General features: G+C 35.5%; 1 protein-coding gene across 19 annotated transcripts in view; it reads right to left on the bottom strand.

Annotated features, from left to right (window-relative positions):
- Window positions 1-12,539, bottom strand: part of SOX5 (SRY-box transcription factor 5) — a 985,042-nt gene that overhangs the window by 197,782 nt on the left and 774,721 nt on the right. For 17 of the 19 annotated variants that reach the window (XM_032349915.1, XM_032349912.1, XM_032349920.1 and 14 more), the window contains one exon: window positions 3,313-3,485. In XM_032349915.1, coding sequence (XP_032205806.1) covers window positions 3,313-3,485 — 173 coding nt within the window. Of the gene's footprint in view, window positions 1-1,035; window positions 1,145-3,312; window positions 3,486-12,539 lie in introns of those variants that run through there. The other 2 variants (XM_032349929.1, XM_032349928.1) reach the window with 1 other exon arrangement.

Here is a 12,539-nt window from a genome sequence, read left to right as displayed (position 1 = left end):
CACTGTTCATTCTTGCTGTGTTATTTTAATAGCCTACTATTTTTCTTTCTGCTTCTGCCTTTGCTCCCTACAACCTATAATATACAAGAAAGATCTAGAAAGATCCTTTTAAAATATAAGTTGTGTCATTTTATTCATCTTTTCAAAACCTTCTGTCTCACTCAAAGCAGAAGCTGGTGTCCATACATGCCTGAAAGACCCTGTATGATTTGGCCTCGTGCTATCGCTCTGGTTTCACCTTCTCCTGTTCCTCCCTTAGTTTCTCCACTCTTTTGCTACTCTCCTCCCTTGTCTCTTGAAGACACTAAGGATGCTCTTATCTCCCAAGGATGTACCTGCCTCTGGGTCTTTGCACTTCCTTCCCCCTCCATCTGGAACCTTCTATTCCTAGAAAACTGATTGCTCACCCCCTCCCCTCCTGCAAGTCTCTATTCAGATGTCACCCTGTCATTGAGGTCCTCCCTGAACACCTGTTTTAAAAGAACCTCTCTACCTGGCACCATCATCCCCAATTCTCTCCTTTATTTATATCCCTTATCAATATCTACTATATATAACTATATATAGTACTCACCTGTTTACTACCTTTTCCTAATTAGAATTCAATACATTGGGGATTTTTGTCTGTTATTTTTTGCCCTATCCCAGTAACTAGAATACAACCTGGCATCAAACTGGTGCTCAACAGATATTTATTGAACGAAAAAAATGTAGAATGGAGCTCAGAGTCCAGTGGAAAGGCTGGTCAATGCACAAGTTCATTAACATCTCTAAGGGCTGTAATGGGAATATTAGAGTCCGCAGAGTAGGGACACCCTACAATAAGTAGGGAGTTTTAGGAGGAGGGTCAGAAGAGCAGTTCTCAAGAGAAGATATACCTAACCTGAATCTTAAGGAATTAGTTATTAAATGCCCTTTAGATATTTCCCTGTGTCCCGATAAAAAGTTCAGTGACCACAAGAGTGGTGATCACTCATGCCAGTACTGCATGGTAAGGAAGATGCAGGGGAGTAAAATAAGCTCTCGAAACCTGACCTGAAGCCTTTCAGAAAGGATCTTCTCTCAGGCTTTGTAGGCATCATTGCTTAGCATCTTTCAACACAGGAGAGAAATTCTGGAAGAACCTAATGATTTCTAAAATTCCAAGGATAATGTCAAAAAGTGAAAAATTCTAGAATCCTTTGATGATATGTGGGGCCAGGATGTGAAAGAAAAGAAAGAAGACTTTGCTCTATTAGTGAATGCTCAGAATTTTTAGGACAAATATGCCCTTAGTCCCACCAAAGTAGTGATTCTATATAAAGAAATATCCCTATCTGACCTACAGTTTCAGAAGCTCCTAGAATTTTCTTGAATTCAGATGTTTGAAAAGAAAAGAGTAGTGTTTTTCTAGACTGTCACAGGTGAGCATTCTGAATTTTTATCATGGGAGTAAAGCAAGAGAAATACGAGCCATATTCAAGAACAGGCCAAATATATCTTTAAGGAAAATGATGAGGTATTTCATTAAACATGAAAGAATCACCTTTCAAGCAGAGACAAACCACCAAGTAGGGAAGAGTAAACTGAAAGGGGGGGTCTCTTCAAATGTAATATGCATATTTCTTCTTTCAACTCTGCTAGTTTGCATTTTGAAAACTGCTACAAAGATTTTGTAGGGATGTGTGGACACACAAATACCCTTGATTAAATAATGGTCTTCTTCCACTTGGGATGGTGAATGGAACAGAGCCCACAATATGGGATGGCAAAAGGGAGTTAGCCCCAAAAAAGATGTACCATGTATATATATATAATATATATATTATATTTATATATATATTAATTTATATATACATGTATATATATATGTATATATATAATATATATAAATGTATATATATAATATATATATTATATTTATATATATATTAATTTATATATACATGTATATATATATAAATTCACCCTATGACACCCTCTTTCTTCCCTTTGCTACTACTTTTAATAGTTTGTGTACATTGCCTCCATTTTCCTACTACACACTTGTCCATTCTTATACCTCATTTCTACTACTAAAGCTCCAGAGAAGCCAGTCTTAAAAGGCCAACAGTGAGAAACTAAATGACAAATCTGGTAGCTTTGTTATTCAGGAATTGTTCATTTTCCTTTCTCTACCAGGTATCTCCCAAAAGTCTACCCTTAGTTCCATTCCATTTTCTAATGATATCATCATTATTCTAATTTAGGGCTTACAAACCTGCCATCCCCTTGCGTGAAACAATCTGGTTCCGGATATTAATATGGCTACCTCTTGTGTGTCATTTAGATCTGAGCTCAATTGCCAGATCCAACCACCCAATCTAAGAAACATTGCCTTGCCATACCAGTCAATATTTATTAAATAACTCTAATTACATTTCATCAAATAACTTATCACTGTCTAAAATCATTTCATTAATTTCTCTTTTCATTTGTTAATCCCCTCTCTCTTTCCTTTAGAATTTAGGGGGTCTATCTTTCCGGTTAATTGATATAGCCTCAGCCATGCCTGGCACATAAGAAGCATTTGATTATTTGTTGAATTAATGAATGAAACTTATCTACCCCTGTGGTTTAAACTACCCTCTTTATGTAAATAAACTAAGAAATTTAGTTCAGCTCTCTTTTCCAAACCGTCAATTGGTATTTTGAGTTGTTTTTTTACATACCTCCAGTTGGATAACCTGCCAAGAGTTCTAATTAAACACTACTAAAAACCACCTGCTTTTCCAAATTTGCCCTCCTCCTGACTTTACCCAACACCCAGGCGCAACATCTTTCCTCATTCTTCTGCTCACTCAAAGAATTCAACTAATCATAATTTTCCCATTTGTTTAATCTTTTCTTCTCTTTTTCTGTGGTCATTTAGTTTAGATTCTAAACTATCTAGTTTAGATTCTCACTCCTTATTGAATTTAATTTAATAGGCATCTAACTAAACTCTCTGGGCCATCAACTTATTCTTCAAAGCTCATATCAAGCCCCTGTTGAACGAAATCTTTCATGGTATCTCTGACTGGAAATGCTCTCCTGACACACCATGATTCTATGTGGTGCTTCTCTCATGACCTAGCAGAACTTTACCTTGGTTATAATGACTTCCATGTTACATACCACTAAAGTAGTTGATAAGATTTGCAGATCAAAGTGTTTGCTTCCTTTGTATCTCTTTTATTTATTTATGTGAGGTGGGAAGAAAGATTTTTATTGATCTCTGTGTGCCAAAGAGAGTGTCCTATAAAGAGCAGGCAAAATGATGTCTAAGGAGTTTGTGTCCCAGCTCCTACTCACCTGTTCTTGTTGCTGTTTGGCCAACTCCATTTGCTGTCGCTGTTTCTCAATCTGAGAAGCAGCTAGTTTCTTCTGCTCATCATGGGCAGCCAGTAGCTGCTCCCGCAGACTGGTCAGCTGATTGATCATACCCATGAGCTGCCTCTCCTTCTCAGCTAGGCTTTCGGGAGTCCCTGAAAATAACATGGCAATAAAACACACAAGAAAAGGGAAGTGAGAAGAGAGCAATTATTCAATGACAATGATTCTGTTGTACAGAGAACTATTCTAAATAGAAGGTTCACACACAAACACATGCTTACTTTCTTTCAGATTTTTTTAACTGCACAGTGAGAAGTGACGGCTATTTCCCTTTTATAAAATATCAGGATGAACAAATATTTTGACTGTTTTTTATGTATGTCAATTAATAATCTATAGTTTTTAATTTTCACAAGTAAATCAAAAAATGGTTGGGTTAGCATCTACTATTTTAGTGTTCTATGCTGGGATCTGACGAAAATAAAAAGAAGCCTAGAGCACAGCTTCTTGCCCTAAGTAGTTTTTTAAATCAAATTAAAGAGGCAAGACAAAAATATGAGTATTTAATAACCACAATTACTAAGATATCAAGTTATTTTTATCAGTAATATGATTCTCCTTTTCTCAAAAAAGAATCTTGAAGAATTAGAACCAAGGAATTCTATATTAAAAAGGAGAAAAAATCTAGCCAATCAAATTTTAGACATTTTCTCATATGCCACTCAGAGGCTTTCTTCAAAAATAGGATACAAATAGCAGGGAAAATATTCAAGGCTGAGGGTATAAATTCAGGCTATCATGAAATAATGAAATATGGTTGAAAAACTAAGAGATCACATTATAGCCACCAAAGATTATAGTTAAATTCAACACTTGGAAAAGAAGTCACAGCAGTCATTTACAATTTAAAATAAATAAATAAATAATAACATGCTCAGGGTATTTAAAACATGCAATGAATCTTCTTTGTCAGGTTAAAATACTTATTTGATACACCAAAAATGTTAACCGTTCACTGAAACAGGACCAATATCACTTTTAATTGTTCTTTTAAGATTCACCAGATAGACAAGACCCCTATGGTAAAGTACTCACAGCAGGAGAGAACATACTTTTTCATTACAATTTTCACTTTTAATATAAGACACTAAGCACTATTTTAATAATGCATTTGCCACCTGTATATGTAATTAGATAGAAGGATCTGTTTTAAACTCAGTCACCTTTCCCCATCCCACTATATTTCTCTCCAAAAATTTATGTTGAAAAAGCATGTGCTTTTTAGGAAGTCGTAGGTATAGTTAGTGGCTTATAATATTCACAGGCCCATTTGGGGATGGAAATAAAGTTTCTAATATAATTCAGATAGGCTAGAGAATAAATATCTAGAAAAGAAATTATGAGTGAATAAAAGTCAAGAATCATGCATTTTATTCTTTATTATGAATACCTAGCATTATTCAGGGCAGGTGTCCAATAAATTACTCCTAATAATTCATTACACTTTAGATATTTGGATTCCACTGAGAAGAACACTTATTGTAAGAATAACAACAATATGATTGTTGCAATTAGAATTCTAAAAATAAATAATCTAAATATATACTGGGGAGTTCTTTAAAGAAAATATTAAAATGATGGTACAATGTATATCTCCACACATCATTAGAAACCACATTTGTAGGAATACCTACTTAGAAAAGTAATACACATCAGGCCTTATAATTCTCATTATCTTCAAGGGATAATTTCACTTATAAAAATCTAGCCCAGAGGCATCTGAGTGGCTCAGTTAGTTAAGCAACCAACTCTTGATTTTGGTTTAGTTCATGATCTCAGGGAATTGGGATTGAGCCCGGCATCAGCCTCTGTGCTGGGCGTGGGGCCTCCTGAAGATTCTCTCTCTCCCTTTCCCCATCTCCCTTTCCCTTCTTCCTCCCTCTCTAAAAAACAAACAAAAACCTAGACGAAGAAAACAAAAGAAATGAAGATAAGTATTTAAAAATGTTTTAGGGGTGCCTGGGTGGCTCAGGTCATGATCCCAGGGTCATGGGATCGAGCCCTGTATCCGGCTCCCTGCTTGGCGGGAAACCTGCTTCTCCCTCTCCAGCTCCCTCAACTTGTATTCCCTCTCTCACTGTGTCTTTCTCTGTCAAATAAATATATAGTATCTTTAAAAAGAGATTATTGTTAAAAAATAAAAAAATAAAAATGTTTTAAATGAAATATTAGAAATCATCTTGATGTCAAATGGGAATAATCAAATAATTATGGAACATCCAGATTATAGGGTATTTTGTACCCATAAAAAACCTACTTTTTAAGAATATTTAATGGTATGGAAACTTGTTCATAATATAAAACTAGGTGAAAAAACTGGGTAGAATTAAACATTTGTGAAAAGGAAACCTACTGAATGTGAGAAAATTATATATCTGATAAAAAGTTGATATCCAACATAAAGAACTCATACAACTCAATAGCAAACGAAATAAAACAAATAAATAAAATCCAATCCAATTAAAAAAAAGGGCAGAGAATATAAATATTTTTCCAAAGAAGACATCCAGAAGGCGAGCAGGTACATGAAGGGATTCTCCGCATCACTAATCATCAGGGTAAGGCAATTTAAAACCGCAATGAGATCTCACCTCATTTCTGATAGAATCACTATTAACTAAAAAGAAATAACAAGCATCAGCAAAAATGTGGGGAAAAGGGGACTTCTGTGCACTGTTGGTGGGAATGTAAATTTGGTGCAGCTATTATAAAAAATAGTATGAATGTTTTTCAAAAAATTTTAAAAAATAGAACTATCATATGATCCAGCAATTTCACTTCTGGGTATTTATTCAAAGAAAAACGAACATACTGACTTGAAAAGATATATGCGCTCCCATATATAGCAGCATTTTTTACAATAGCCCTGATATAAAAACAGCCTATATCCATTGATGGATGAATGGATAAAGAAGATACAGTGCACACACACACACACACACACACACTGGAATATTATTCAGTGATAAAAAAGAATAAAATATTGCCATTTGTGACAATATAAATAAACCTTACAGGCACTATACTAAGTGAAATAAGTCAGACAAAGACAAACACCATATGATCTCAATTATATGTGGTATCTGAAAAAAGAAAGGGGGAAACAAACAAAAATCCAACCTCATAAATTCAGGAACAGATTAGGTAGTTGCTAGAGGTAGGAATAAGGAGTGCATGGAAAGGGGGTCAAAACATACAAACCTTCAGTTATAAAATAAATCAGTCATGGGGGTGTCATGTACAGCATGGTGACTATAGTCATAATACTGTACTGCATATTTGAAAGTTACTAAGAAAGTAGGTCTTAAAAGTTTCATCACAAGAAAAAAAAATTTGGAACTATGTATGGTGATGGATGTTAATCAGACTTATTGTGATTATTTCACAATATACACAAATATTGAATCATTATATTGTACCCCTGAAACGAATACAATATTGATTGTCAGTTATAACTCAATTAAAGAAAAGAAAGAAAATATTTGTATAAATATCTCAATGTATGCACATATCTATATTTATAGACAAAAAGACTAGAAAAATTCATCTATGTATTAATAGTGGTTATTTCCAGGTGATGGAATTACAAGCCATTTTAACATTTTCATACTTTTAAAGAAAATTTTCTAAATTGCATTATTATTACATACTTAGAAAAATATATTTCATGTATAATATGTGGAAATATAACTTGGAAGTTTAAGGTGACATTATCCATTTACATAACTGCTGTAATATCAATGTGTAAAGAAATATATTTGTTTGTTGATGAGTATAAGCAAATATCATTTTGACATTCAGTATATGAAAAATTAACAAAATCCTTTTGTCTTCACTTATTTATATTTCAATGATTCTCAGATACACACTTTGTATATTTTAAACTCTCTGAGTCTTACAACGAATACTGTCTCAGAGTCAATGAAATATTAAGGTTTATGCCAACCCTGAGTTTGTCCTCCAGCCCTAGTCAGTTACTTATAGATGCAGAACAGGTATCTCTGAATGCAGATCTAGGTTTTAAAATTCAACATGTATAAGGTGGGGCTCTGCCTTTTCCCCATTTTTTAAAGAATTATCACTCAACCAACATTCTAGGTTAGAAATATTAACATCATCCTCAATTCTCTTCTCAACTACCCATCCTCCTGTATGCATTATATCAACAAATCATGATGATTTTTTTTCTCAAAATAGCTTTGTGGCAGTTTTAATTTTAATTAGTCAAATGTATTTCTGCAATATTATTATGTTCACATGAGTAAATAACCAGTGATAACAAAAGGGTATACAGTTGAATGATCTCTGAATACTGTTCCTTCAGAGTAATAATAACTGCAATTCTTATTATTACCATACTCTTGTAAATGTAGATTCAAGCATATAGCAGAATACTTCTATACTTGTCTACCAGAGCTGCAGATTGGTTGGCTTAAACAACAGAAATTTGTATTTATTGACTAGAAGTCCAAGACTAATTTGTCAGCAGGTTGTTCCTTCCGAGGGTTATGAGAGAAGGAGCTGTTCCAAACATTTCTCCTTGGCTTGTAGATGGCCATCTTCTTCCTGTGTCTTCATGTCATTTCCTCTTCTTATAAAGACAGCAGTCATTTTGAATTAGGATTCACCCTAATGGCCTCATTTTAACTTAATTACCTCTATACAGACCTTATTTCCAAGTACAGTCATATTCTGAGGTACTAGATGTTAGAACGTGAACATATGAATTTTTAGAGGGTTACAATTCAAGCCACAACAATTTCCTTTACAAAAAGGACACCATAACATAAATACTGTTTTAACAACTGAAACACCCAGGCGCCACTCAAATGCTGTTGTAGAGTATGTAGGGAGAACTCTTGTTCCAGCCTTCCTTCCTCATCTCCACAGACATTTCTCATCTTTTCACAAATTGTTGTAGCAACCTGGGGCCTGAACTCACACCCTAAGATCAAGACCTGAGCTGAGATCAGGAATTGGACACTCAATGGACTGAGCCACCAAGGCACCCCTGGAGCCTTAAATAGAATTTCCTGTTACTAATTTTTGTCCCTACAAGTCTATCCTCAAACTGGCCCAAAATTATCTTCCTAGAAAAACAAATCTTCTCATGTAACTACTGTTTAAACACCTCCACTTTTTCCTCATTGCCTTTGGATAATATGTCAATTCATTCTTAAGAATGAATAAGGTCCTTCTAATTATGATCCAACCTCTCACTTCCTTTGCTCATCCTAAATTCTAGTCATAATGAATCTTCTACCATCCTCCACAAAGGACACCATCCTTCATAAGTGTCTTACCTTGGCCATCCCCTCTCTAAACATTCATTCTTCATGTTCCAGGTCATGTGTCTCGTTCTTTAAGACTCATATACTGACTCTCACTAATAACAGTTGTTCCCTTCTTTTGGAACTCACACAGTGGATATCTTTATTATATTATTTAATCATTATATTATAAATCTTATTTTCACATTTGTTTCCTAAAGTTAGCAGAGATAGCTGTAACTGCAACAATTGTAAATTACCAACTCTTATTTCCTCATTACCTACTAGAAGACTTGGCATATAGCAAATTATCTAAAATTTTAATGACTAAATCACTTCCCTTTAGACTACTTTCAGGTTTAGGAATGCCATATAGCTAAGAGAAATGGAGAGATGTATTACCTTACATGAGTTATACTAAACTTCTGCTTTGGGCTTAAGAGATGAGCCAAGGAACTTAAGTTTTGCAAAAGAAAATTCCCCACTTTTACAAAAGTACTAAATTAAGATGGAATAAGCTCTACAGCTTCATCTCTAAATCATCATGCTATTCATAATAATTCTTTCCCAGTGCATGGGGAAGGTACAATAAGTGGTCTATGAATACTAGAGAAACTAGTTAAGAGTCACAAAAAAATCTATGACTTTAAGTGTGTGTGTGTGTGTGTGTGTTGTGTATGTGCGTGTAAACAACATCACTGGAAAACCCAGCAGACTCTCAAACAGAAAGAGGAGCTACTGTTTCTTCACTCAGATTTAGATTCTTGAGAATCATGTATCAAGCACTATGGGGGCGCAAGCTTGTATCTATGGTCTAGTTCAAGAGATTCAGATAGCTAATGGTATGAGTTCATGTTTGTGTGTGCCACTGATAGTAATTTATTTCCATGTTTCATTTGTTTGCACTCTTAAGTGTTTTAATCTATGCTAGTCCTGCTTCGATTCCCTTGGAATTAGGGATTATTGAGGTAAGAGGCAAACGTCTTCTGTTTCATTTCTTCCTACTGCCTGATAACTCTAGTCATGGTAATTGTTTGAGTGGTTGCTGTAGTCCTGTATGTTCCACAGAAGTACAGGTCAGAACATTCCTTAGTGTAACATGACACAAGACATGAAGGAAGGGAACCAGCTTTAGTCATACCCTCTTGGTAAGAGATATCACTATCCATATATTGTTATATTCTTTCATCCTCCTCATTTTTCATATCTAATTCATTGGGAATCCTATCAACTCTCAAACATATAAATTAGTAAATGAGTCTTTATTTCCAGTACAATCTCTTAATCCAGGCCATCATAATCTCTTGCTTTCACTATTACAATTGTTTTCTACCCATTCTACCTGCTTCAACTTCTTCTCCTACTAGAAACTATTCTCCAAGCAAAAGTTCAGAGGGATCCATTTACTTTTTTTTCTATTTTATTTTACTTTTTTTCTTTTCAGTGTTCCAACATTCATTGTTTATGCATCACACCCAGTGCTCCATGCAATACGTGCCCTCCTTAATACCCAGCACCAGGCTCACCCAACCCTCAATCCCTCTCTCCTCCCAAACCCTCAGTTTGTTTCTCAGAGTCAGAGGGATCCATTTAGAAAAGTAAATCAGATCATGTCACACACCTGTTTAAAGTCATTTCATAGCTTACACTGCACAGAGAATAAAATCCAAACTCGCTACCTTAACAAAACCCTGAATGATCTAGCTCCCATCTTCTCTGGTATCATCTCCTCCATTTCTCTTTTGTAAAAGTGCTTCAGTCACCTGGTTCCTCCAGTACCAGTTTAAATGTGTTCAAGAGCATTTTGTAAAAGTTGTTCCCATATTAGAGTCTTTGCGCTCCAAGTGTTTTCCATGGGAAAGTCTTGTCCTAGATCAAGATTTCTCAGTCTTGGCACGGTTGATATTTTGGATTAGACAGTTCCTTTTCTGGGGACCGTGCTGAGCAGCATCTCTGGCTAGATGCTAGTAGCAGTTCCCACCTAGTGGTAATAACCCAAAATGTTTCCAGACAATGCCAAATTTCCCCTGGTAGAGAACCCCCTCAAATGATGGACTTTTCTCTTTCATTCCTTTTGCTTATACCCAAAGAGTTTGTTCTACGTCCCTCACACTATTCGAGGTGTTGGGGATACCACAGTGTCTAGGCCAGACAAAAATGTCTCTGCTTCAGAGACCTTACATTTAAACAGAAAAGATAGTAAATTATCAGATCCAACCAGATAGTAATTTAGATGTCAACTCCTCAGACGGTCTCTCTTGAACAATGAAATTAAGGAAGCCACAATCTCACTTTCGGCCACATCATTTAATTTTTATTCTGTTCACAGTAGTTAACAACACATGCTGTATTTTATCAACATAGTCATTTACTTATTGACTCTTCCATAGAGTACATGCTTTAGGATAGCAGAATACAAGTTTGTTTTGTTCAATGCTGGATGTCCAGCATCTACAGAGTAATGCCTAGGACAAAGCAAACATTCCATCACAACTTGTTAAATAAATAACAAGAGAACAGAGAAAAGCCCTTGATTGACTGATAATGTGCAATTCTATGCATAAGGAAAACCCTCATCAGGATGACTCAAATTGAAAATGGTCTTGAACACATTTAAAAATAATAATAAAAAAATGTGTGGAAGCTGACATTACCCCAATATTGTTTTATTCCACTCAAATGAAATAGATACATGGTTTGAAATTAAATGATCAAAATCAAAGTAAATTGCTAGGCGTTATTATCCAAATAAAGGAAAAGTAAGAGTAAACTTACTCAAGAAGAAGGGGAAAGGCCTAGAATTTTGAGACACTAAAAGTAAACTGGGGATTATGTTTCTTCCTTCAAAAATTGACCACAAATTTAATTCTTTGTTACAAAGCAACAGCCAATCTTTTCAGGGTTTTGTTTGTTTGTTTTTTCCCTTCAGCAATTGGTGTCAGTATTATAATTTGGATTAGACTTCATTTTATTTTATTTTTTAAAGATTTTATTTATTTATTTGACAGACAGAGATCACAGGTAGACAGAGTGGCGGGCAGAGAGAGAGGAGGAAGCAGGCTCCATGCTGAGCAGAGAGCCTGATGCAGGGCTTGATCCCAGAACCCTGGGATCATGACCCAAGCCGAAGGCAGAGGCTTTAACCCACTGAGCCACCCAAGTGCCCCTAGATTTTATTTTAATGGAAATATTGCTGTTCTCAACTGGTGCTCCACTTGAAGAATCTAAAAATCATTAGTTGTCCTGCCTTTAAAAATTCTGCCCAATGAAAGGGGTTCTACTATACCATAAGCTTTAAAAGGGCAGAATCCTGTCTACTCTACTCGCTACCATTCTGTCTCCAGAACATAGTACATAGAAAGACAGCACTATTTGTTAAATGAACTAAAAATATAATGAATAAATACTAACTTAATCTAAATGTACAGCTAAAGCTTTTTTCAGTGACACTGGTTCTATTTATTTATTTATTTATTTATTTGACAGAAAGAGATCAAAAGTAGGCAGAGAGGCAGGCAGAGAGAAAGAGGAGGAAGCAGGCTCCCCGCCGAGCAGAGCGCCTGATGCGGGACTCGAACCCAGGACCCTGAGATCATGACCTGAGCTGAAGGCAGCGGCTTAACCCACTGAGCCACCCAGGTGCCCCCTGTTTTTTTTTTTTTTTAATTAACATATAATGTATTATTTGTTTCAGCGGTACAGGTCTGGGATTCATCAGTCTTCCATAATACCCAGGGCTCATTACAACATATACCCTCCCTAGTGTCCATCAGTGTTATTGAACAAGAGAAAAGGCAGATTCCCTCATCAAAGGTATTAGTGGCATCATTCCAGTTCATTAAAGGAGTATTTGTTGGGTTAGCCAACTTATAAACA

The sequence above is a fragment of the Mustela erminea genome, chromosome 6 (assembly GCF_009829155.1).
Source record: "Mustela erminea isolate mMusErm1 chromosome 6, mMusErm1.Pri, whole genome shotgun sequence".
NCBI classification, from domain to species: Eukaryota; Metazoa; Chordata; class Mammalia; order Carnivora; family Mustelidae; genus Mustela; species Mustela erminea.
The sequence above is the reverse complement of the archived record's forward strand: the minus strand, read 5'-3'. Positions and strand labels throughout refer to the sequence as shown.